Source organism: Oryctolagus cuniculus, chromosome 1, assembly GCF_051225735.1.
Source record: "Oryctolagus cuniculus isolate XC-2025 breed Fujian yellow rabbit chromosome 1, ASM5122573v1, whole genome shotgun sequence".
Lineage (NCBI taxonomy): Eukaryota > Metazoa > Chordata > Mammalia > Lagomorpha > Leporidae > Oryctolagus > Oryctolagus cuniculus.
In genome coordinates this window covers 234,872,643-234,898,263 of record NC_142867.1, presented here as the reverse complement: position 1 = coordinate 234,898,263, position 25,621 = coordinate 234,872,643, and the positions used below count along the sequence as shown (strand labels likewise).

Sequence of the window (25,621 nt, the reverse complement as noted above, 5' to 3'; positions counted from 1 at the left end):
TGGAGTAGTAGTTGCCATGGGATGGGCGGGATGGGAGGAGGGGGAGTTGGGACTGCTAATAATAGGCTGTGGGGTTCTGGGGGGATGGGAATGTGGGGTTAGGTAGTGGTGATAGTCGCCCAGCACAGGCGACCAAGCCGTAGCACTCTGGCGTGTCCTGTGACCTGTGTGTCCTGACAGGGTCAACTTGAGAAGCAGCAGGGTGAAAGGCTGTGGGACACAGATGAAATTCTAATACATTCCTACAGAAACGACCGACCTAGGTGACTGTACCGTGGGAGTCAGGTGGATACGAGGGATGCCATCGCATGATCTACTTCAACTTTAGTTTTATTTTTTTTCCTTTTTAAAAAATTATTTTGAAGATTTATTTATTTGAAAGGCAGATTGGGGTAGGCGCTGTGGCATAGGGGGTAAAGCCACTGCCTGCAGTGCCAGCATCCCACATGGGCACCACTTTGAGTCCCACCTGCTCCACTTCCGATCCAGCTCTCTGCTGTGGCTGGGAAAGCAGCAGAAGGTGGCCTAGGTCCTTGGGCCCCTGCGCTCGCATATGGGAAGACCCAGAAGAAGCTCCTGGCTTCGGATCAGCGCAGCTCCAGCCGTTGCAGCCTTTTGTGGGGGTGAACCAGCAGATAGAAGACCTCACGCATGCTTGCTCGCTCGCTCGCTCTCTTTCTCTGCCTCTGCCTCTCTGTAACTCTAACTTTCAAAGAAATAAATCTTAAAGAAAGGCAGAGTTAGAAGGAAAAACAGAAATCTTCATCCACTGGTTCACTCCCCAAATGGTTGCAACAGCTAGGGCTGGGCCAGGCTGAAGCCAGGAGCCTGGAACTTCATCTGGGTCTCTCACATGGGACTTACACGGTACCCTGTGGGATGCCAGCATCGCAGGCAGTGGCTTTAGCTGCTGCACCACAATCTCGGCGCCTAGTTTTATTTTTTCAATATATATTTTATTTATTTGAGAGGTAGAGAGTTATAGAGAGGGAGAAACAGAAAGTTCTTCCATTCACCAATTTACTCCCCAAAAGTGTACAGTGGCCAGAGCTGGGCCGATCCGAAGCCAGGATCCTCCTCCGGGTCTCCCATGCGAGTGCAGGGGCCCTCGCACCTGGGCCAACCTCTACTGCTTTCCCAGGCCACAGCAGAAAGCTGGATCAGAAGAGGACCAGCTGGGACTAGAACCAGTGCCCGCATGGATTGCCGGTGCCACAGGTGGAGGATTAAGCTGCGCCACTGCGCTGGCTCCAGTTTTATTCTGTATGTTAAGATATTGCACTTAGGTGCAGTTATAATCCATTTTGTTTTATATGTAAGCTTTTAAAAATACCAGAATATCTGAATGGAAGAGTGGGCCTCACCCCTACCCATATGTCAGTATTGGTTTTTTTTTTTTTTTTTTTTTTTTTTTTTTTTTTTAAGATTTATTTATTTGGAAATAAAGGCAAATTTACAGAGAGGAGAGGCAGAGAGAAGGAGGGGGGGTCTTCCATCCCCTGAATCAGTCCTCAAATAGCCACAACAGCCAGAGCTGCGCTGATCTGAAGCCAGGAGCTTCCTCCAGGTCTCCCACGCGGGTGCAGGGGCCCAAGGACTTGGGCCATCTTCCACTGCTTTCCCAGGCCACAGCAGGGAGCTGGATCAGAAGTGGAGCAGCCGGACTCAAACCGGTGCCCATATGGGATGCGGCACTGCCGGTGGCGGCTTCACCTGCTACACCACAGCGCTGGCCCCTGTATGTCAGTATTTCTAGTCTTGTTTATTAAGTCAGACTTCCCAAAGAATGCTCACTAGTTTCGTCTGGGAAGTGTATCCTGGCTGGAAGTTGCGTGTGGGAAGAGGGCTAGGCTGAAGCTAGGGGACACAGGAGCGCCCTAGAGTGCGGCGCAGAAGCGTGCGCTGGATTTCCCCTGTGGCGTCCTTGTCCTTTCTGCTGTCCCTAGATCAGAGGGTCTTAGCCTCTGTGGAGACCTGATCTTGGTCGTTTTATTTGCTGGGATTAGGGAATGTTAGTCTCCCCTCAGCCACCCTCCTGGAGAGAATGTTGAAAAGATTATGCTAAGTAAAAGAAGTCGGGTCTGGGGGTTCCCGTGCAGAGGTGCGACACCAAGGTCTTTAGCAGGCGGTGGTCTCACTGGGATCATTGCCTGCGTAAGGATCCCCATCGTTCTGACGCGCTTTGATGCAACTCAGTGTTCACTTGGTGTGGACTCCTGCTGTGAACATTTGATTGGTTCTGTTTAGAACATGAAGCGTAGTATTTGATTATCCAGCTAATTATTACAAGTGGGATATAACGATGTTTTATGAAATCACACATCAGCACGAAAGATAAATGAGAACAAATTTGGCTTTTTTTTTTTTTTTTTTTTTTTTTTAGATATATTTGTTGGAGAGGCAGAGTTAGGCAGAGAGAGGAGAGGCAGAGAGAGATCTTCCATCCACTAGTTCACTCCCCAGATGGCCGCAACAGCTGTGCCGATCCAAAGCCAGGAGCTTTTTCCAGCTCTCTCACGCAGGTGCAGGGGCCCACGAACTTGGGGCATCTTCTGCTTTCCCAGGCCACAGCAGAGAGCTGGATTGAAGTGGAGCAGCCGGGACTCAAACCGGCACCCATATGGGATGCCAGTACTGCAGGCGGTGGCTTTATACGCTAGGCTACAGTGTCAGCCCCGAATTCAGCTTTTCAAGATTTCAAAATGCTGAGTCTTGTATACCAACATGGCTGGTAGAAGGAATATTTCTTTTGTGTCCCCCTCCCCAAGATTTATTGATTTATTTGAAAGGCAGCATGACAGGGAGAGACACAGAGAGAGAGAGAGAGAGAGAGAGAGAGAGAGAGATAGCTTCCATCTGCCGATTCCCTCTCCAAAGGGCTGCTGCATCCAGGGGTGCAAAACAAATGAATAAAGGTGCTTGCCAAAACGATGCACTGTTTACCTAATTCACACTTTTCTGTGTTAAATGCAAGGGTTAAAAACCAAATACTAGGGGGCCAGCACAGTGACACCAGAATCCTGACAGTGCCAGTTGGAGCCTGGCTATTCCACTTCCGATTCAGCTCCCTGCTAATGTTCCTGGGAAAACTGGATGACAGCCCAAGGGCTTGGGTTCCTGCCAGCCACGTGGGAGACAAGGACAAAGCGTTCTTGTTTCCTGACTTCCTCCCTACCTCTACTCACCAGCCTGGCTCCGAAAGCTAGGTGGTGGTCGATTAGCCCTTTGTTCCGGTATGCGTTCCCAGCCACTGTTCTAGTACCCTGATGAGTGTGAGTTCAGATGGGGAGGCTGCACTCTGCTGGCGAGAAGTCACTGAAAGGGAAGAGAGACGAAACTAGAGCAGGTGAAGCAGAATCAGGGGACAGTCAGCGAAGCTGCAGTCTTGGTCAGAGATGGTAGAGAACACAGGAAAGTGAAGCAGGAGGGAGAGACCGCAGGGGGGTGGGGTTGTGCGAGTGCGCGAGTTGCAGCGAAGAGCTCTGCTCCTGATGTGGGTAGCGCCTGGGTAGAAGGAAATAAACTAGAAAACCAGAGCAAATCTCTCATGGGGTGCCAGGGGGGATAGAGTGGAAAAGACGCATAGAGTAGGTTGGCAAAGAAGTGCCAGTATACAGGTCAGGAAAAACGCCGCACTAGTTAATGGAAATTAAAACGGAGAAATTTCCAGCACTAGAGAAGAAGTTGAGGATCGAGGCTGCGAGGGACTGGCTGTCCCTGCACAGGTGTGCGCGCGCAGTCAGGTTGAGGCCTGGTGGTATCACTGGTGCAGCAATGCAGCTGTTGATTTTAGAGCTTAAACTGCAATACCAAGGGTTGTGCTGGACGGTTTAATTAAGCTGTCAGAATAATCATTTGTATGCTGGGACTCTAGGTTCTGCATTTTGTTTTTGTTAACTTTGAAAAATACTGCTATTTAGCATAACTCTGCAAATTGTTTTGGCTTTGTCAGTTTGCTTTTTTGCTTTCTACAGGTGGCACAGGAATGGATGAACTCTCCAAATAAAGAGAATTTCTATCAGTTGCATTTGCGAAAATTTCCTGCCGATTATAAAAAATACTGGGAGTTCGTGGGTGAGTGCTTTCTTTTTTAAGCAGCTTGGAATATATGGTACAATAATTTTTTAAAAGCATTTTATTTATTTGAAAGGCAGTGCTACAGAGGAGAGAGAGACAGACAGAGAGAATGGTCTTCCATCCACTGGTTCATCCCAAATGTCTGCAACAGCCAGGCTGAAGCTAAGATCCAGGAGTTTAATCTGGATCTCCCATGTGGATCCAGAGGCCCAAGCACTTAGGCCATCTTCCACTGCTTTCCCAGGCCATAAGCAGAGAGCTGGATCGGAAGAAGAACAGCCAGGACACAAACCAGTGCCCATATGGGATGCTGGTGCCCCGGGCAGAGGCTGTGCCTACTAAGCCACAGCACCAGCCCCAAGACAATATTTGGGGTGTCTGTTTACAAGGAGTCATTGTTATTTGAATTTCCCAGAACATAGGTATTTTTTTAAGATGAATATATTGGAAAGTCAGAGTCAGAGAGGGTGAGGCAGAGAGAGAGAGAAAGATATCTTTCATCTGCTGGTTCACTCCCCAGATGCTGAGAGCTGCTTCAGGTTCCCCAAGTGGCTGGCGGGGGCCCAAACACTTGGGCCATCTTCCGTTGCTTTTCCTAGGCTGTTAGCAGGGAGCTGGGTCAGAGCTGGAACAGCAGGGACACAGCAGGTGCCCATGTGGGATGCTGTCCTCTCAGGTGGTGGCTTCCCTCCTGTGCCACAACACTGGCCCCAGAACATAGGTTTTCTAAGCTAAGGTTTGCAGCTTCTTACAAGAATCAAGTATGTTTAAAGTCTTAGTAAGAATGAATGCTGGGACAGTTAATGAGAATTATGAAATAGGCTTGTCATACCCCCCTTCTTCGTATTTCCTCTTCCTGAGTCAGCGTGGTTCTAGCAAATCCTCCTCCTCCACCAGCCCTGGTGGAGAAAGTCCCCGACGTCACTGCCTAACCTCCACGAGTGATGACTTGGCGGGAGGACTCGCAGGACCAGCATGTTGTCAGAGCATCGCTGTGATCTGTCACAGGGAAAGAAAGCAGAAGGAGCAAAAGCTAAAGTGACCCGGACAGCATCTGGCAGAAATCAGGCCCAGTCTGCAAGGTTCCTGTCCTGGGGGATACTCAGGAAGCGTTTGGTTCTCCCAGCAGCAAGTTGCTAGGATAGCCTGTGGCATGTTGTCTGCTACAAGCAGTCTTCAGGGGCCGGCGCTGTGGTGCAGCAGGTTAACACCTTGGCCTGAAGCGGCGGCATCCCGTATGGGTGCCGGTTTGAGACCTGGCTGCTCCACTTCCTGTCCAGCTCTCTGCTGTGGCCTGGGAAAGCAGTGGAGGATGGCCCAAGTCCTTGGGCCTCTGCACCCACGTGGGAGCCGGCAGGAAGCTCCTGGCTCCTGGCTTCGGACCGGCGCAGCTCCGGCCGTTGCAGCCAACTGGGGAGTGAACCATCAGATGGAAGACCTCTCTCTCTCTCTCTCTGCCTCTCCCCTCTCTGTATAACTCTGACTTCCAAATAAATAAATAAATCTTAAAAAAAAAAAAAAAAAAAAAAAGAAGCCTTCAGAGACTCCGCACCCAGGACAGCCTCCCGGGAAGAGCACAGGGCCTGGGCTCAGCCTCGAGTCAGTGTGCCGCTCGTCCAGGGAGTGAGAACTGACGGAAATGTGAAGTTCCAAACACCAGCCATGGCCCACCCTGCCAGCAGGCAAGGAGAGCAAGTCTGCTGTATTCTTCACGTGATCCTAGGAACTATGCTGCTGTGGTCATTATACATCTCTTAGTGCCTTTTTTTTTTTTTTTTTTTTTTTTTTTAAGATTTTTTTTATCTATTTGACAGGTAGAGTTACAGATAGTGAGAGAGAGAAAGGTCTTCCTTCCATTGGTTCACCCCCTAAATGGCCGCTACAGCCGGTGCTGTGCTGATCCGAAGCCAGGAGCCAGGTGTTTCCTCCTGGTCTCCCATGCAGGTGCAGGGGCCCAAGCACTTGGGCCATCCTCCACTGCCCTCCCGGGCCACAGCAGAGAGCTGGCCTGGAAGAGGAGCAACTGGGTCTAGAACCCGGCACCCATATGGCATGCCGGCGCCACAGGCGGAGGATTAGCCAAGTGAGCCATGGCGCTGGGCCCACTCTTAGTGCTTTTGTGAGAGTATTCTTGTAGAGTCTGTGTCCAGAAGTGGATCATGCAGTCTTTCTTTCTTTCTTTCTTTCTTTCTTTCTTTCTTTCTTTCTTTCTTTCTTTCTTTCTTTCTTTCTTTCTTTCTTTCTTTCTTTCTTCTTCTTCTTCTTCTTCTTTTTTTTTTTTTTTTTTTTAATATTTACTTATTTGAAAGAGTTACAGAGAAAGAAAGAGAGAAAGAGTGAGCTTCCATCTACTGATTCACTCCCCAAATTGTCACAATGGCCAGAACTGGGCTGGTCCAGATCCAGGAGCTTATTCTGGGTCTTGCACATGGGTGCAGGGGCCCAAGCACTTGATCTGTCCTCTGCTGCTTTCCCAGGTGTGTTAGCAGGGAGCTGGATCAGAAGTGGAGTAGTCATCACTCACGTGGGATGCCAGCACTGCAGGCAGCAGCTTAACCCACAACGCTGTAACACAGTTCCTCATTTTAATATTTTTTTTAAATGCACTAGTTCATGTGCCTTTTTTTTTTTTTAACATTTTTTTAAAGAAGATTTATTTGAAAGGCAGAATTACAGAGAATGAGGCAGAGAGAGAGAGGTCTTCAGTCTGCTAGTTCACTCTCCAAATGGCCATAATAGCTGGAGCTGGGTTGATCCGAAGCCAGGAGCCTGGAGTTTCTTCTGGATCTCCCAAGTGGGTGCAGGGGCCCAAGCACTTGGGCCATCTTCTGCTTTCTCAGGCCACAGCAGAGAGCTGGATTGAAAGTGGTGGCCAGCGCCATGGCTCACTAGGCTAACCCTCCGCCTTGTGGCGCTGGCACACAAGGTTCTAGTCCCGGTCGGGGCACTGGATTCTGTCCCGGTTGCCCCTCTTCCAGGCCAGCTCTCTGCTGTGGCCCGGGAGTGCGGTGGAGGATGGCCCAAGTGCTTGGGCCCTGCACCCCATGGGAGACCAGGAGAAGCTCCTGCCATCAGATCAGCGCGGTGCGGCGTCCGCGGCGGCCATTAGAGGGTGAACCAACAGCAAAAGGAAGACCTTTCTCTCTCTCTCTCTCTCTCTCTCTCTCTCTCTCTCTCACTGTCCACTCTGCCTGCCAAACAAACAAACAAAAAAAACACATGGTATCTTTTAGTTGAAGATGGTATTTCAAAAATAGTGATATTCTGTTAAGTAATATGCCTAAACAGAAATTCAGGAAGGTTGAAAACAATTGGAAAAAAACCTTGAAGTTGCAAGGCCAGCTAAGAACTTGTTTAATCATGTTAATACCAGACTAAAAAGTCACTAAGGCAGAAAGCATGATTGAGATTACAAAGGTAATATTTCATATTTCAGTTTAATAGAAGATGGACAGTTCTGAATGCATATGTACATGATACACAAAGACAAGACTGATAGAACTAGGATGTACTTTAAAAATTAGTTATTGGGCGAGCCAGAGAGCTCGCTAAGTCCCACTAAGTCACTCCTTCAGTGCCTGCAACAGCTGGCTCTGGGCCGTGTGGGAGCTGGACGTCAGGAGTTCCCTCCAGGCCTCGCCCGTGGGTTGCAGGAGCCCAGTTCCTTGAGCCGTTACCATCGCCTGCCAGGATCTGCCTTAGCAGAAAACTGGAGTCGGGAGCCAGAGCTGGGAGTGGGGTACACGGACTCCAGGTGGGAAATCGGCCTGCTCCTGCAGCATTCTTTATAACAAGTGTATGAATTTGAACCATTAAATCAACAATGAATAAATGCAGACCTTAAAATGAAATACAATAGAAGGGCTTGTACCGCGGCTCACTAGGCTAATCCTCCACCTTGCGGCGCCGGCACCCTGGGTTCTAGTCCTGGTCAGGGCACCGGATTCTGTCCCAGTTGCCCCTCTTCCAGGCCAGCTCTCTGCTGTGGTCCAGGAGTGCAGTGGAGGATGGCCCAGGTGCTTGGGCCCTGCACCCCATGGGAGACCAGGAAAAGCACCTGGCTCCTGCCATTGGATCAGCGCGGTGCGGCGGCCGCGGCGGCCATTAGAGGGTGAACCAACAGCAAAAAGGAAGACCTTTCTCTCTGTCTCTCTCTCTCTCTCTCACTGTCCACTCTGCCTGTCAAAAAAAAAAAAAAAAAAAAAAAAAAAAAGAAATACAGTAGAAACACATGAACCTAACAGGAGTACTTTTAGAACTCACTTACCCTGAGTGTATAACCTTAGTAAGATGTATTCTGAAAACTAGAGTAGCAGAGATGTGTTTATGAGATGTGTTGTTGCCTCAGTAATTCTTAACTTGTTTTATGTGTTGTGAGGTAGAACAGGCATGTAGTGAACGGATAGTGGTAGGAAGCAAGGTCCTTTAGAGGGGACGAGACAGTGGGGAGGCGCAGTGAAGATCCCTCGGGCGCTGGGTTTGAGTTGGAAGAATTAACTTCATTTTGTAATAACTTCAGACTTTTTTTTTGAGATTTCTTTTTTTTTTAGACATTTATTTATTTATTTGGAAGTCAGAATTACACAGAGGAGTGGCAGAGAGAGAGAGAGAGAGGTCGTCCATCCACTGGTTCATTCCCCAGTTGGCCACAACAGCCGGAGCTGCACCGATCCGGAGCCAGGAGCTTCCTCCAGGTCTCCCACGCGGGTGCAGGGGCCCAAGCACTTGGCCATCTTCTATTGCTTCCCCAGGCCACAGCAGAGAGCTGGCTTGGAAGTGGAGCAGCCAGGACTTGAACTGGTGCCCATATGGGATGCTGCCACTGTAGGCTACAGCTTTGGTCCCATGAAAATGATTAACCAGAATGGGGCATTTGGCCTAGTGGTTGAGCTGCTCACATCCTACCTCAGAATGCCTGGTGTGGTTCCTGTCTGGCTGCGGCCACCAGATTCTGGCTAATGCAGAAAGGTCTTCCTTCCATTGGTTCACTCCCCAAAATGGCTGCTACGGCTGGCGCTCTGCCGATCCGAAGCCAGGAGCCAGGTGCTTCTCCTGGTCTCCCATGGGGTGCAGGGCCCAAGCACTTGGGCCATCCTCCACTGCACTCCCAGACCACAGCAGAGAGCTGGACTGGAAGAGGAGCAACTGGGACCGAACCGGTGCCCGAACCAGGACTAGAACCCGGGGTACCGGCGCCGCAGGTGGAGGATTAGCCTAGTGAGCTGCAGCGCCGGCCGGCTGTATACTTTTGAATTTAGTGCAGTGGTTTAATTTCTCTTAAATTAATCTTACTTAAAATAATTCTGTTAGTGTTTTATAAATGCTGACTTGTTTCATAGTTTATCTAGAGGAATGTGAACTGGCTAAACAGCTTCACCCAAAGGAAAATGATTTGGTGTTTTTGGTTCCTGAACGACTGAATGGAGAGAAGAGAGATGCAGAGAGAAACCGTGTGCAGGATCTCTCTGAATATCATTGCGGCTATGTTCATAAATTTCGTCGCACTTCAGTCAGTAAGTAAATGAATAGTAGGTGATTGAACATTTGTTGGATACAAGCTCATCTTACTTCCCTCTGAACTGTGCCTTCCCAGCCCTGCCTGTGCTGTACACTTAGCAAATAAGCGTTCTCTGTGTTGCTTGCTTGCCATACAGAGTTCCTTTTCTAGCTTTCTAAACTCACATGGAAAAGGCTCCATTTTTATTGCTTTTAGAAGCTTTTTGTAAAATGTCCTCTTTGGTGTACTACTTCATTTATCGTTGCATTTGTTAAAAAAAAGTGCAAACTCATGTGTTTTGTGGCTAATTACTACTGAGAAGACCAAGCATAAAACTTAGGGTAAGGCGGCTTGAGGAGCCCGCTGCTGCTTCACGTCTGTCCACTGTGTTAGACTTCTCTCCTGAAGGTAGTGCAGCACCCAAGTCCCGTTCCCTTGTGCTGCACAGGCCCTGCTGTGTGTCGGTGGCTCGTCCCGCCTGTGCAGATTTGTGATCCTCCCCGAGGCCTGAAGCAGTAGGCGTGAGTGCTCGCTCCTCAGAAAGCTGTAGGTCAGGGACATCACTGATCTCCTGAAGGCTTCACCACGTTGAGTGGTCGGCCTGAAAGGTAACACTGCTTCTGTGTGACTGGCCAGCCCACTCTCCTTCACGTCAGCTTGGTTTTGACTTCGTCAGTTACATGAAGAACCCGGTCTCACTGTTCTTTCTCCGCCTGCGTCACACCTTGAATGGATCAGCACGCTCCTCAGCCCTGCCCCGGGCTCACGAGCGCAGGGGTGCCCCGGGTGTGTGGTCAGGGCAGGAGCCTCCCAACGGGCACGTCTGGCTTAGCTGTGATGGTGGCCACTGTGGATGCCGTTTGCAGACACGTGTGTCTAGATGATCTTCTGCGCTACTCGTGCGTCAGCACTGTCTGTCTCCGTCTGAGGTCTGTTAGACGCTTTAAACCGGCTGGCCCAACACGGAAGACCTGGTTTTCCGTGTGGCATCTGCTCCTCCCTCAGTGTTTGCCATCTCCATGAGTGAGGTCTCCGCTCATCAGCTGCCCAGTCCGGAAACCTTGGGATCATCCATGGCGCGCGCTCTCCCGTACCCCGCAAAGGGTTGGGAACCTTTTTCTGCCAAGGCTATTTATAACATCATTCAGGGGCCATACAGAATTATCAACTTGAGAATTGGCCCCTGTGGATTTACTGAATTTTGAGTCCCTGTAGTCGCCTTGGCAGGGCTAGACCCAGGGATTTCATTCTCCATGTAGGATGTTTCCCACCCTGGTCTACATCTAAGCTGTCGGCAAATCCTGTTGACTTTTGCAGCAGATGCGAAATCCGGTCTCCACTCCTGTGTCCCTTCAGTGGCCTCTGTTTGCTCCTGTGCTTTGCAGCTGACGTGTGTTCTGAGCTCTGCAGAGCAGCCTCGGGGCTCCCCCAACTCGGGATGGCGCTCTGCAGAGCCCTGTGAATTACAGCCTATTTTATTTTCTGATCTCACTCTCCCTGCTTTTCCTTCAGCAACATTATCATCTCCCTATTTCTCTCTCTCTCTTTTTTTTAAAAAGATTTATTTATTTTATTTGAAAGGCAAGGTTACAGAGAGGCAGAGGCAAGGAGAGAAGTCTTGCATCCGCTGGTTCACTCCCCAAATGGCTGCAACAGCCAGAGCTGGGCTGATCGGAAGCCAGGAGCCATGAGATTCTTCTGAGTCTCCCATGCAAGTGCAGGGACCCAGGGCCTTGGGCCATCTTCTACTGGTTTCCCCAGGCCATAGTCGAGAGCTGGATTTGAAGTGGAGCAGTCGGGACCTGAACCAGCGCCGATATGGGATGCCGGCAGTGCAGGTGGCAGCTTTACCCACTGAGCCACAGTTCCGGCTCCACCATCTCCCTGTTTCTAAAATGCTTCTGGCACTTCTCTGCCTCATGGTCCTTTCGGTTGCTGAGTCTCTGCCTGTAGCACTCTTTCCTCCCTGATAAAGGCATAACTTAGTCCCCTTCGTTCAAGTCTCTGCTCAAATATTGTCTCATCAGGAAGCCCTGCCCTGGCCAGCCCGTCTGCCTGCACGCGTATCACTTTTGCACCCGCTCTGTGTGTCTGCTTTCTTCCCAGCACTTACCACCACCTGATACATATGGTCATCTGCCTCCATCATCTAGAAAATCAAATCTCTGGAGGACAGATGTGCCTGGCTGTCAGGAAACATTCAGTAAATATTTACTGTATGAATTATTTAAATCATGCATCATACAAAAAGCAAGGGATAAGATTAAGTGAAGAACTTTTGGAACTGGACGACATTGTTCCCTGGTAACTGAACCTGCTTTTTCTCCTTGGTGACAGTGCGTAATGGGAAAGCTGAGTGTTCCCTTTCCATCCAGACTCAGGAGAATTTGCCAGCCAACTTGAATGACCTTGTGAGATGTGTTGTCATCAGTTCTCTTGTAACTACACAAAGGAAGTTGAAAGCTATGTCTCTGTTGAGTGGTGGGAACCAACTGGCCAGAGCTGTTCTGAATCCAGAGCCCATGAACTTTTGTGCAAAAGACGGGCTGACTACATCATCGGAGAGAATTGTGAGTGGAGATCATATGACGTGAGAAAAAGTCAGCAGTCTCTGTGTCGGGCTGTTGAAGTTTATACTTGTAGCTGCGGTGTACTGCAGCACAGACGTGTTCACATCAGCACGTGCGTGGTGGTGTTCAGTGTACGTGTACTGTAGTTTTGCAAAGTGTATAATTAGATTATCAGCTTGCAGGACAAAGGACAGTACAGTCAATGCTTGAAGTCACACTGGAAGAGCACCTTTGAAACGTTAGCTCAGCATCCATTGAACGTTCAGTAGTGGATCTGCGTTCAGGAGGGATACAGAGTTGAGTTGACTGATGGTGTGAATGCTGTTGGGAAAGATGCGGTTTTCATCGTGTGTGGACATAGATTTTTCAGCAGAGAGAGGTATGCGTGCTAGGAAGTTAACACAGTGAGCAGCAGAAGGAAACATTTGAGCCTTGACTGTGCGAGCGCTGTGGAGTGCAGTATTTCAGCCAGTTCTCACCTTTTACGGAATCCCAAGTACCGTGAGTGACTCTAAAGCTGGGAGAGGTTAGGAGTTTGGGGACCCAGCTTGTAAGGGAAACTGGGGTTCTCAGACCTGACCCTGGGGCCCACATCTTCTTCACAGTCTCACACTGTGTTAGGAAAGACGTGATCCTAGGATACTTGTACTGTCTAAGGTGGGAATTGACCAAAATGAAAAAAAGAATAAAGAAGAGATTAATGTGATTTATTTGTAATTATCTTTGTAAGAATCACAAACCAAAATAGGAGGATTTGTAAGCAGGCTGTAGCCAGCCATTTGTAAGTAATTGAAGCTGGCTAATAACTAGCCTTCTTTGCAGTAGTGAAGGTTGTTCTTGGAGTAAAGATCTTGGAGGGTGTTGCCCGCTCGCATTAACCACACCTTGTGTCTGTGACACAGGCTGCAAGAAATGCAGATGAATGTGTTTCGTTGTCTTCTCTTGTCGTGTCACTGCAACAACGCCTCATTGTCAAAAATTATTTTGATATAGTTTGCTCACTTGAGAGATTTCAATGAAGACCAAAAGAAAGCAATAGAAACTGCTTACAGCATGGTAAAACACTCACCGTCAGTTGCCAAAATCTGTCTGATTCATGGACCACCTGGAACAGGAAAATCAAAAACTATCGTTGGCCTCCTGTACTGCTTGCTGACGGAGGTAGGTGTGCGTGAGGGACTGGGTGCTGTTAAGCAGCGCTGTCTTCCTTGACTTAATTGGTGTGCAAGTGTTAAAGTGCTTCTCCTGTTCACACTTGCTGTGTGTAACTGTTACTGGAGAAAGGGGTGGCACAAGAGGAAGGGGGCTGTGTGGAGCTAAGAGGACAGCAAACACGTCTTGCGTGCAGCAGACCCTCCGGGCTGGAAGGGTGGTCCTGGGCTCACTGTGGGCTGCACGCAGTCCCGAGAACCCATCCTGTGCTCCCGGGCTGCCATTTGCTTGCTGAGTGCTGGCTGAGTAAGCAGGTGGTGAAGTGAAGCTCAGCAGTCGTAGAATGTCATGCCAGATTCACTTTCACGTCGATGTGAGAGGTAGACGATTTTATTAACTTTAGTTGTTTATGGGAACTTTTGAACAACCTGGAAATAGAGGACAGCCTTACAGTCCTGTGATGGAGCTCATCGGTGTTTCTGTGTGTGTGGCAAATTGTAGAACCAGAAGAAGGGACACTCAGGTGAAAATTTCAATGCCAAAATCAAGCAGAACCGCGTCCTTGTGTGCGCGCCTTCCAATGCAGCTGTTGATGAGCTTATGAAGAAGATAATCCTCGAGTTCAAGGAAAAATGTAAAGACAAGAAGAATCCTTTGGGTATGATGCATGCTTTCTTTTTTCCTAAGATTTATTTTATTACTTATTTGAAAGAGTTAAACAGAGAGAGAAGGAAAGGCAGAGAGAGAGAGGTTTTCCATCCCCTGGCTCACTCCCCAATTGGCCACACTGGCTGGAGCTGTGCCCATTTGAAGCCAGGAGCTTCCTCCAGGTCTCCCATGTGGGTGCAGGGGCCCAAGGACTTGGGCCATCTTCTACTGCTTTCCCAGGCCACAGCAGAGAACTGGATTGGAAGTGGAGCAGCTGGGACTAGAACCAGCGCCCACATGGGATGCTGGCACTGCAGGCAGCGGCTTTACCCAGTACACCACAGTGCCGACCCCATGACCTCTGTTTTCTTTAATGCACCCCCTGGGTCAGGGACAGCCGCTGCAGCTCCAGTCATCACATTCACCAAGCACGAGGAAGAGACAAAGCGGGGGCAAGGGGAATACACTGGCCGCGTTTTCAGGAGTATTCGCAGATGCTGCCCGGGAGCTCCTCCGCTTATTTCTGGTTGGCCGAACTCAGTGACCATACCCAGTTACAAATCAATCTGGGATGTGTCTCTCTCTCTCTCTCTCTCTGTCTGTCTGTCTCTCTCTCTCTCTCTCCCTCTCCCTTTAAGATTTTATTTATTTGAAAGGTAGTTACAAACAGAGAGAGGAGAGACAGGTCTTCCATCCACTGGTTCACTCTCCAAATGGCCACAGTGGCCAAGGCTAAGCGAGGCCAAAGCTGGGACTCCGGAGCTTTTTCCAGGTCTCCCACATAGGTGCAGGGGCCCAAGCACTAGGGCCACCTTCTGCTGCTTTCCCGGGACATAGCAGAGAGCTGGATCAGAAGTGGAACAGCTGGGACTCAAACCAGCACCCACATGGGATGCTGGCACTGCAGGCGGAGGCTTAGCCCACTCTGCCACAGCGCTGCCCTGGGATGTGTTATCTTTATCCTCAGGGATCACACATGTTTTTCCTTTACTACATGTAGAGTCCATTTGCCTTTTTTTTTTTTTTTTTGACAGTGGACAGTGAGAGAGAGAGACAGAGAGAAAGGTCTTCCTTTTGCTGTTGGTTCACCCTCCAATGGCCGCCACGGCCGGCGCACCACACTGATCCGAAGTTCAGAGCCAGGTGCTTTTCCTGGTCTCCCATGCGGGTGCAGGGCCCAAGCACTTGGGCCATCCTCCACTGCCTTCCCAGGCCGTGGCAGAGAGCTGGCCTGGAAGAGGGGCAACCAGGACAGAATCCGGCGCCCGGACTGGGACTAGAACCCGGTGTGCTGGCGCTGCTAGGTGGGGGATTAGCCTAGTGAGCCACGGTGCCGGCTGAGTCCATTTGCTCTTAAAACTTGAGAGTACGTTGCAGCTTTTTCCACTTGCCATTGTGCTTGTAATGTTTGTTTTTTTGTGTAGCTATGGTCAGACACAAACTAATGTGGGCTTTTTTTTTTTCTTATGGTTTATTTACTTATTTGAAAGAGTTACACAGAGAGAGGAAGAGGCAGAGACAGATCTTCCATCTGCTGGTTCACTCCCCAAATGGCTGCAGCAGCCAGGGCTGGGCCAGGCCGAAGTGGGAGCCAGGAGCGTCATCTGGTCTCCAGTGTGGGTGCAGGGCCCAGACACTTGGGCTGTTGTCAGCTGCCTCCCAGGCAGGGACCTGGTTCGGAAGTGGATCAGTACAGCAGCGGCCCCGGCTGTGGGATTTTTGTTGTGTGAGTGCACAGTTTATTCATGTCCACTGATAGAAGTTTAGATTTCTGTGATTTTTATTTCAGATTTTAGTATCATGAATATTCTTGTACTTGTATGAATATTCTTGTACTTGTATGTCCTTCTCTAGTATAGATATGAAAATGTGAACTGCCATTATGTAATACTATATAATAGCCCCCTGTGTATAACACAGCTTTCTAAGGCAGTGCCTTACAAATTGTGGGTTGTGACAGTTTGTGGATTTTAAAATCCGTTTTGGGAGATCAGAATGTGCATACTTCAAAAAATGAGAATAGAAGAAAGCTAGAGATGAGACTGTAGTTAGACTGATTGCTTTTGTGCACTTGGTTCGGTTGGGAGGTTTGCATGAGTACCCTGGGCCCCTGACATGTGCACCATATGTAGGTCAGGGTTCCGAGTACCCTGGGCCTCGACATGTGCACCATATGTAGTTCAGGGTTCCGAGTACCCTGGGCCCCTGACATGTGCACCATATGTAGGTCAGGGTTCCGAGTACCCTGGGCCTCGACGTGTGCACCATATGTAGTTCAGGGTTCCGAGTACCCTGGGCCTCTGACATGTGCACCATATGTAGGTCAGGGTTCTGAGTACCCTGGGCCTCGACGTGTGCATCATGCTGTATGTGTAGTTCAAACTTGCTAGTACGAAAACGCTGACCTCCAGCATGTGTCAATCTAGAAGGGAAAACGTAGGGTTTGGAGGATTGGTATATATTTTCAGTTTTTTAGGTAGTGCCATCGTTTTTTTTTTCCAGTTGGCAAAGTCTGAGGGTAAAGAGAACTTTCTCTTGGCAGGTGTTGTAGTGCAGCGGGATGAGCCTGCATCCCGTATCTGAGTGCCGTTGGTGGCCTGGCTGCTGCACGGCTGATTCCGCTTCCCCTGCCACTCGTGGGAGACCCGGACGGAGATCTGGGCTCCTGGCTTTGGCCTGGTGATCTCTTACTCTCTTGCTGTGCCTTTCAAGTATATGGGAATAAATAAATAAAATAAACTTTTTTTTAAGAGAGTACTTTTCCTTTTTTCAGTATTTTTATTTTCACTTTTTTTTCAATGCTTCCTGTGGTCTTGGGTGTCCTTTAAGGCAGTGCTGCAGATGCCTCCACCGAGTGTCCTGTTTGTTTCCGGGTTTGTGTGTGTGCCTTTGCTGAAAGGCTTCTGGGTTTTTCTCGTAAGAGTATTGAATTTAATTGCATGTATCTTTCTTGCATTTGTTGAAATGATAATTAAGGTTTTCTTTAATCTGTTAATATGAATTAGTGTTTTTACATCAGCTTATGATTCTTCCTTGTTACATGATCTTTGTCTAGTTTTAGTATTAAAGTTACACAGACTTTATTTTTTAAAATTCTTAAAAATTTCTTAAAAAGACTTATTTGTTTGAAAGAGTTAGAGAGAGTCATAGAGACAGAGAGATCTTCCATCTGCTAGTTCACTCCCCAATTGGCTGCAATGGCTGGAGCTGCGCCAATCCTAAGCTATGAACCAGGAGCTTCCCCCAGGTCTCCCACGTGGGTACAGGGACCCAACGATTTGGGCCATCCTCTACTGCTTTCCCAGGCCACATCAGAGAGCTGGATCGGAAATGGAGCAGCCGGGACTCAAGCCGGTGCCCATATGGGATGCCGGCACTGCAGGCTGGGGCTTTAACCCGCTGTGCCACAGCGCCAGCCCCAGTTACACAGACTTTGAAAATGATTTGAATATCTTGTGTAAGCTTATCTGTTCTTTGAAGATTCATTTGTTATTAGTATTTTATATTTTAAATTTCTTTTTTTTAAACAGAATCAGTAAGTTTTTATCTACTGTGTAAAGTTTTTTTTTTTTTTTTTTTAAGATTTATTTATTTGAAAGAGTTACACAGAGAGAGGAGAGGCAGAGAGAGAGAGAGAGAGGTCTCCCAGAGCTGGATCGGAAGAGGAGCAGCTGGGACTCGAACCGGTGCCCATATGAGATGCCGGCGCTTCAGGCCAGGGTGTCAACCCACTGAGCCACAGCGCTGGCCCCACGTGTAAAGTTCTTTAATGGCTTTAAACCTGTTTGAGTTTTCTAGTGTTGAGACAGTATTGGGAATACAAAATTTTCAAGGTAATTTTCTAGTTTGCCTTATGTTTTTTCATTACATATTGGCATAAAGTTGTTCTTGTTAGTCTCGTTAAAAACCTCAACCTAGAGACTGGCGCTGTGGTGTGGTAGACTAAGCCTCTGCCTGCAGTGCCAGAATCCCATATGGGCTCCAGCTCACGTCCCAGCTGCTCCCGTTCTGATCCAGCTCTCAGCTGATAGCCTGGGAAGGGAGTGGAAGGTGGCCCAAGTGCTTGGGTCCCTGCACAAAGCTCCTGGCTTCTGATCAGCTCAGCTCTGGGCTTTGCAGCCATCTGGGGAGTAAACCAGAGGGTAAAAGACCTCCCTCTCTGCCTCTCAAATAAATAAATAAAATCCTTTTTTTAAAAAAATGCAATTTCTCCCTTGTTGAAAAGAGAAAAAAACCTCCACCCGTATGTGTGGTTGGGTCCCACTCTTCCCTGTCCCGTGCGTTTATTCCCGAAAGTTGCCTGGGGCGCTGTGCTGTTGGTGGAAAGTCCCGGGGAGCTCAGGCCGGGATAGGTGATGCTTCCGGATCCTGCCAGCACCCTGTGCTTCCTAGTGGACGTGAAAATTGAAGACCTCAGAATGGGAATTTCCATGTTATTGAAATGATAGTTTTGCCAATATACATGTGCTAAAACTCATAAAATTACAGGTTTTTAATATTTTTAAAAATGTTTATTTATTTGAAAGGGTTAGAGGGAGAGACAGAGATAGCTTCCATGTGCTAGTTCACTCCTCACATGGACCAGACTTTGAAACCAGGAGCCAGGCGCTTCCTTCAGGTCTCCCACATGGGTGCAGGGCCCAAGCACTCGGGCCATCCTCTGCTGCCTGCTCAGACGCATTAACAGGGAGCTGGATCAGAAGTGGAGCAGCCGGGACTCGAACCAACACCCACATGGGGTGCTGGCGCTGCAGGCAGTGGCTTCACTGCTTCCCACAACGCTGGCCCCAAATGAAATATTTTTGAATTTCTGCATTTTGCTGAGTGTAATTATACCTCAGTAGTGCTGATTGAAAGAACAGCATACACCTGAGTGCCTGGATGCGTGCAGCGCTGCCCCCACACTCTGGCCGCTCCGGGGCTCTCGGGCCTAGTTCCCAGCCTGCCGTTCCGGCCCCTAGGAATTTCTCTTCCGTTCCCACGAGCTCACCCTCCAGGTAAAGGATGCCGTCAGAGTTGAGGGAGGGTTCCTTGGTGAGTGCCTGGTCATCGCATCTACTTTTCTGGTGGAAACAAGTGGGTTAAGCAGTCTTGAAACCCTGAAGTAGATGTTGGTTGGAGACGATGGCCCCGGTTCTCCTGGTTCAGGAGAATGGCTGAAGTGGGTCCACACTGGGCTGCAGACAGCTGTGGAGAGAAGTCGCTCCTCCGCATTCAGCCCGTGCCTACGCAACTTGCCACGTGCCGGCCACTGCCCCAGGCAGTGTCCAGAACAAAGCCTTGTTCTTAGGGGACTCAATATTGGGTGGAAGGAGAGAGACGGGCAGGATGGGTAAGTGCTGATAAAACTTGGCACCGTTGCTGTAAGTTAGCCTAATGATGCAGCGGAAAACTTTGAGATGAAATGCTGGCGTGGGAACCTGAAAGGAAAATGGTTACTGAAAGAGCTGAAGCGATGGTTGAATTCTAGGAACTGTTGCCCCCAGAGTCCTGGTCGTCTTGTGTGCCTTAGATTCTGGAGCACCCGTGTGGTGTGGAGCGTGGGCACTTACTTTGAGTGCCCTGCTGAGGAGTTGATGGCCAAATCAGATTCTCTTTTGGAAATTCAAATATGTATTAATATGTAAAAGTCCTTTGAATAGTCCATGGCTAAGAAAAGTACTTTTATTGTTTTTTTAAGTTTATTTTCATTTTATGTGAAAGGCGGAGAGAGAACTTCTGTCTCTGTGCTCACAGATGCCTGCACAGCCAGGCTGGGCCACGCTGAGGCCAGGAGCCAGGAGCTCCATCTGGGTCTCCCATGTCGGCAGCAGGCCACAGGCACGGAAGCCGTTGCCTGCTGCCTTCCCAGGGTCCTAGGAGGAAGCTGGATTGGAAGTGGAGGAGCTGGGGCTCCCATTACTGCAGCAGGGATGTGGGCGCCTCCCTGTGCCACAGCGCCTGCCCTAGTATATGAACACTCCTCGTTCTGTTTCCCACAGAACACCATGGCAAAACAGATTTGGGAAACGGTAAGGTAAAGCAGTTTTGGGGTGGATGCTGAGGGTTAGGCCACCACTTAGACACCCGCATTATGTGTCGGAGTGATGGCTCCCACCCTGGCCCTCCACTTCCATCTGGCTTCCTGCTGATGCACCTGGGAGGCAGTGCACGGTGATCCAAGCACTTGGCTTCCTGCCGCCTCTGTGGGAGACCCGGGGCAGCTCCTGGCTCCTGGCTTCAGCCTGGCTGTCGCAGGCATTTGGAGAGTTGAACCAGCGAATAGAAGATCTCTCTCTGTCTTTCCCTGTCTATCTGGCTTTCAAACAAACAAGTAAATCAGTCCTTTGGAACAGAAGTACAGTAGAATCTCCAGTGTGCTCTGTGCTGTACAGGTAGAAGTGATGGCGCTTGCTGCAGTGTCTAGGAAGAGTGTTTGAGATGACGGGTGGGAAGCTCTGTGTGGCCCAGGCAGCCGGTCTGTGCAGCCCCTTTCTGATGGGTAATGTAGTGCTTAGGAGTGGGCATTCTGGAGAGAGACAAGGCTTACTGGCAGTGTCCTTACAGTCTTTACGTGTGGTTTTTATCAACAGGAAACTGTGGAGATATAAATTTAGTGAGACTGGGTCCTGAGAAGTCCATTAATAATGAGGTCCTGAGGTTCAGTTTGGACAGCCAAGTTAACCACAGGATGAGTAAGTACCGAATGCGTCACGGTCGTGTTTGCTGTTTGTTTTTGTGGGGTAAACGTGAGATGGACACCGCGGGCAGTTTGGAGACCCTAGAAATACTCCAGTTCTGGGGACTAGTTTTGCTTCATGCTGAGTTTGCAGGTGTGTTTGTTGGAATTTGCATGCAATTTTTAAATTTTTATTTTTATTAGAGAAAGACTTGCCTTCTCATGTTCAGGAGATGCATAGAAGAAAAGAGATCCTGGACCGTCAGCTAGATGAACTTTCCCGCCAGCGAGCCTTGTGCCGGGGAGGACGGGAGATGCAGGTATCCTAACGTTTCTCCGTGAGTATTCTGTAAATAAGAACTTCAGAGCTCGTGTGGGCGCAAAGCCAGCCGCTGAGCATTGGATGTGATGCTTTGATGGGACGGTGGGCACTAAAGGGGCAGCCTTACGGGAGGGATTAGCATTTTTCTTTTTGGGAAGGGCAGAGTAGTAAATGTCTTAGGCATTCCAAGACCATATGGGTGGCTCTGCTGTGGCCTGCGAGCAGCCATCAGTAATATATAGACAAATGGATGTGGCTGTGTTCCAATAAAACTTTATTTACAAAAGCAGATGGTGTATTACATTTGGCCCATACGTTAAAACTACACCGAATTTAGTAAGTATCTTTCAATTACAAGTTAAACCCAGTTCCAGTTAGTTTAAACAGGGGATTCCCTGATTCCTACCTGGGGAATCCGTGAGTGGATCGCCTCTGGCGTGACTGGGTCCAGACACTTGCCTGATAGCATTTTCCCACCAACCCTGAATTTGTGTGTCAGCCCTTTCTTCTCCAGAGACAAATGCCAGCACTCCTGGGCTCCACCGTCCCAGGTTGGAGACCCCAGAGAAGGCCTCTTCCCAGCATCCCTGCATCACTTCCCAGCAAGGACTCTGATTAGTTCCGGGGTGGGCAGGCAGGCCTAATCCACGTCTTTAAGGAGTGGTTCATGATTTGATAGGCAGGCCTGAGTGGTGTGCTCCCCACGGTGGCCAGAGTTATGGCTGGGGTGTGAGCGACCACTCGTTTGAACCACCTGTCAATCAGCGGAGGCGCGGTGCTGCAGGGGTTGGAAGGCCAAGTAGAAAAGCAGCGCAGAGCGCAGTTCGCGCGGCAGAAGTGGGTGTTACGACGCAGACGTGCGGAGAGTGTCAGGGGCACATGGCAGGGAGGGAGCAGGCTCAGTGTACTGGGAAGCATTTCCCGGTACTCAGCTTACTTCTAATGGCGCGTTCTGGTTCCTTCCAGAGGCAGGAGTTGGATCGAGAAATTGTCAGCATTTCAAAGGAAAGGCAGGAGCTTGCTTCTAAAATCAAAGAGGTGAGTAGTTCACTTGTAGGATTCTCTTGAATTTTTCTTTCTTAATTCTCTTTTTAGAATAACAAAAGTATTCCACTAAAACGAGATTTTGGAAGTTCCCAGACAAGCCATGCAAAATGGGGTAACAATCCACAGTTGACAGCAGAGGCGCAGCGGTCTGAGTGAGGGTGGGAGTTGTTTTTTTTTTTTATCCCACTTTGCTTCAAACCATTCAGCTTGTCCATCTGCAGAGTGTGAAGACAGACCAGGCCAGGCCAGGAGTGCATCCTAAAGAACTGCCTATCTGCTTTCAGCCAGTACCGGTCAGATCACTACGCAAGGGGGCAGGATCCCATGAAAGTAAAATACACCCACTCCCGCAGCTGACTGGCAGCCACCTTCATTCACGGTGGGCTTTCCTTCTGTGGTGTTGCTAAGACTCTGTCCATTAAATGCAAAAAAAAAAAAAAAAAAAAAAAGTTGACAGAGCGACGCATACTTGATAGTTGATGATGAGGTTGATTTAAATGTTCTAGCTCACAGCCTGGTCGGTGGAGTCTGTGGCTTGGGCTTGAATGGTCTTCCGGTGTTCTGCTGCATCATTTGCTAATGGAGCCTAACAGAGGTTGGCTCCACAACAGAACTGTGCGGGTCCATGGCTCTGGGGACCATTTACCTCCCGAAACACCTAAATGTGCTCTTCCCAGCTTGTCTACATCAGGGGACAAATGCTGGTCATGAAATGTACTGTGGGGGCTGCGATTGGGTGTTCTGGATGCAGTAGTTCAAGTGTAGAAGTCCCTCCCTCAACCAGGGAGTCTTGGGAGGCAGCATTGCTCTCATCTGGTTCTACTTGAGGGCCAGGCACAAGTTCTGCCAGCAAGGCTCAGTCTAACTTTTTATTCCCTTTTTTTTTTTTATTTAGTTATTTATCTGATTGGCAGAATTACAGACAGCTCTCCCATCCACTGGTTCACTCCCCAAGTGGATGCAATGGCCAGAGCTGGCCTGATCTAAAACCAGGAGCCAGGAGCTTCTTCTGGGTCTCCCACGTGGGTGCAGGGGCCCAAACACTTGGCCATCTTCTACTGCTCTCCCAGGCTGTTAGCAGGGAGCTGGATTAGAAGTGGAGCAGCAGGGACTCCAGCCGGCACCCATACAGGATGCTGGCACTGCAGGTGGAAGCTTAACCTATTCCGCCACAGCGGTTTAAAAAAAAGGATTTATTTGATTTATTTGGAAGTCAGTTACAGAGAGAGAGGGAGAGAGAGAGAGAGCTTCCATCTGCTGGTTCAGTCCCCAAGTGGCTGCGACGGCCAGGGCTCCGCCAGGCACAGCCAGGAGCTTCTTTCAGGTCTCCTGTGTGGGTGCAGGGCTGCAAGCACTGGGGCCATCTTGAGCTGTTCTCCCAGGACATTAGCAGGGAGCTGGGGAGCAGCTGGCACCAACTTTACCACTTCACCCCACCCTAGCCCCTGATTTTTATTTTCTTTTAAAAATTCAATTATGAAATAATTCAGACAATCCATGGCTTTTGTCCAGCTATATTATGAAAAATTAGATATAACTATGCAAGTAGAGAAAATGGTAGAATAATTACTTTTTTTTTTTGCTTTAATGTAAGAATTTTTTTAAAAAAGATTTATTTTATTTTAAAGCCAGAGTTACAGAGAGAGAAGGAGAGACGGAGACTGAGAGAGAGATCTTCCATCTGCTGGTTCTCTTGTCAGCTGGCCGCATCAGTCAGGGCTAGACAAAGCCAGGAGCCAGGAACATCCTCCAGGTCTCCCACGTGGGTGGCAGGGACTGAAGGACTTGGGCCCTCTTCCGCTACTTTTCCAGGCACATCAGCACAGAGCTGGCTTGGAAGTAGAGCAGCCAGAACTTGAACTCGTGCCCGCATGGGATGCCGGCACTGCACGTGGTTGAACCCACGGCGCCACAGCCTGGGCCGAGAATGGATTCTTGTCACCATCTTGGCTATCTAAGACGTGATCATGAGTTATCTTTTCCTATTTTAGGTCTGGGGGGGTAGTAGGAAAACCATCTCACAGGAGCTGTTTCCTCTCTCACCCGCTAAAAAACAGAGGTCTCTTCCATCTGCTGGTTCACTCTCCAGTTGGCCACAATGGCCAGAGCTGCTCCTATCCCAAACCGAGCTTCTTCCGGGTCTCCCACGTGGGTGCGGGGGCCCAAGGCCTTGGGCCATCCTCCACTGCTATCCCAGGCCACAGCAGAGAGCTGGATAGGAAGTGCAGCAGCTGGGACTAGAACCAGCGCCCATATGGGATGGTGGCGCTGTGAGCAATGGCCTCACCTGCTACACCTCAGTGCTGCCCCCCCAGAGTACTTTTAATACTGCGTACAGTGTGAGTGCCACATGGATAGTTTGTGTGTGTGTCTTTCAGGCTGTAATGACAAGAAGAGAGTCTCTCTGTGGTCAGTGCAGATGGTGGTTTTTTCCCCCCGAGTATCTTCAATGAGTAGTTGGTTGAATCCATGAATGCAGAACTGTGAGAGCTGTCTACAGCGTCCCCGCTGTCCCGCGGGTGTGCAGGTCCCTACAGCGTCCCCGCTGTCCCGCGGGTGTGCAGGTCCCTACAGCATCCCCGCTGTCCCACGGGTGTGCAGGTCCCAGTCAGTCGGGGTCGGAGTGGGTGAGGCTCAGGTGTTAGGCCACAGCCTCCGTCAGATCAGGCGTGAGGCCGGTGACCACCAGCTCGGTTCCTAGTGCTTTTTTTTTTTTTTTTTTTTTTTTGACAGGCAGAGTGGACAGTGAGAGAGAGAGACAGAGAGAAAGGTCTTCCTTTGCCGTTGGTTCACCCTCCAATCGCTGCCGCGGCCGGCGCACTGCGGCCGGCGCACCGCGCTGATCCAATGGCAGGAGCCAGGAGCCAGGTGCTTTTCCTGGTCTCCCATGGGGTGCAGGGCCCAAGCACTTGGGCCATCCTCCACTGCACTCCCTGGCCACAGCAGAGAGCTGGCCTGGAAGAGGGGCAACCGGGACAGAATCCGGCGCCCCGACCGGGACTAGAACCTGGTGTGCCGGCGCCGCTAGGCAGAGGATTAGCCTAGTGAGCCGCGGCGCCGGCCTGGTTCCTAGTGCTTTTGAATCAAGGTGTTTCTTTTCATTTATTACTCATCTGCTGTAGGTGGCTGAATAAGTGTAGTTAAATCAGTTTAATGCATATTTCCATTAGCTGTTGGTTTGCATATAAAATTTGTGAAACTTTTTATTGAAATATTAAGCTGAGCTCAGAGTGAATCTTCCCAGATTCGGAGGGGAGGTCCACATTCGTGGGTGCTGCGCTTCCTGCCACTCAGGGCCGTGAATGCATCACGGCTCGCGGCTGGGGGCAGAGCCCTGACCGAGTGGCTTTGACCTTTGACCTGCGGGCAAGGGAGGATCACGGTTGCCACCTGGCTCCCAGACCTCAGCCACATGCCGTCAAGTCCTGGGTTGAGCTGATCTGTGCGGAGAGGAGTCTGGTGCATCTTCGTAGCAGAATAGGGAAACTGAGTCTTTGAGAAGAGGAGCAGTTCATTCGTTAATTGGAGCACTGTGGCAGTGTAGACGTTGTGTGGTGTCACTCACATTGGGTTCCACCACTGTCACGTTATAGAAGTTCCTTTTTCAGGGCTGGCGCTGGGGGGTAGTGGGCTAAGCCGCTGCCTGCAGC

General features: G+C 49.6%; 1 protein-coding gene across 10 annotated transcripts in view; it reads left to right on the top strand.

Moving 5' to 3' along the window:
• SETX (senataxin) overlaps positions 1-25,621 on the top strand; it is a 69,584-nt gene that overhangs the window by 27,403 nt on the left and 16,560 nt on the right. For 7 of the 10 annotated variants that reach the window (XM_070058310.2, XM_089321898.1, XM_089321912.1 and 4 more), the window contains 8 exons: positions 3,975-4,074; positions 9,417-9,590; positions 11,912-12,144; positions 13,138-13,305; positions 13,798-13,954; positions 20,517-20,618; positions 20,807-20,922; positions 21,891-21,962. In XM_070058310.2, the coding sequence (XP_069914411.2) occupies positions 3,975-4,074; positions 9,417-9,590; positions 11,912-12,144; positions 13,138-13,305; positions 13,798-13,954; positions 20,517-20,618; positions 20,807-20,922; positions 21,891-21,962 (1,122 nt within the window). Of the gene's footprint in view, positions 1-3,974; positions 4,075-9,416; positions 9,591-11,911; positions 12,145-13,137; positions 13,306-13,797; positions 13,955-15,434; positions 15,671-20,516; positions 20,619-20,806; positions 20,923-21,890; positions 21,963-25,621 lie in introns of those variants that run through there. The other 3 variants (XR_016226337.1, XR_016226340.1, XR_016226339.1) reach the window with 3 other exon arrangements.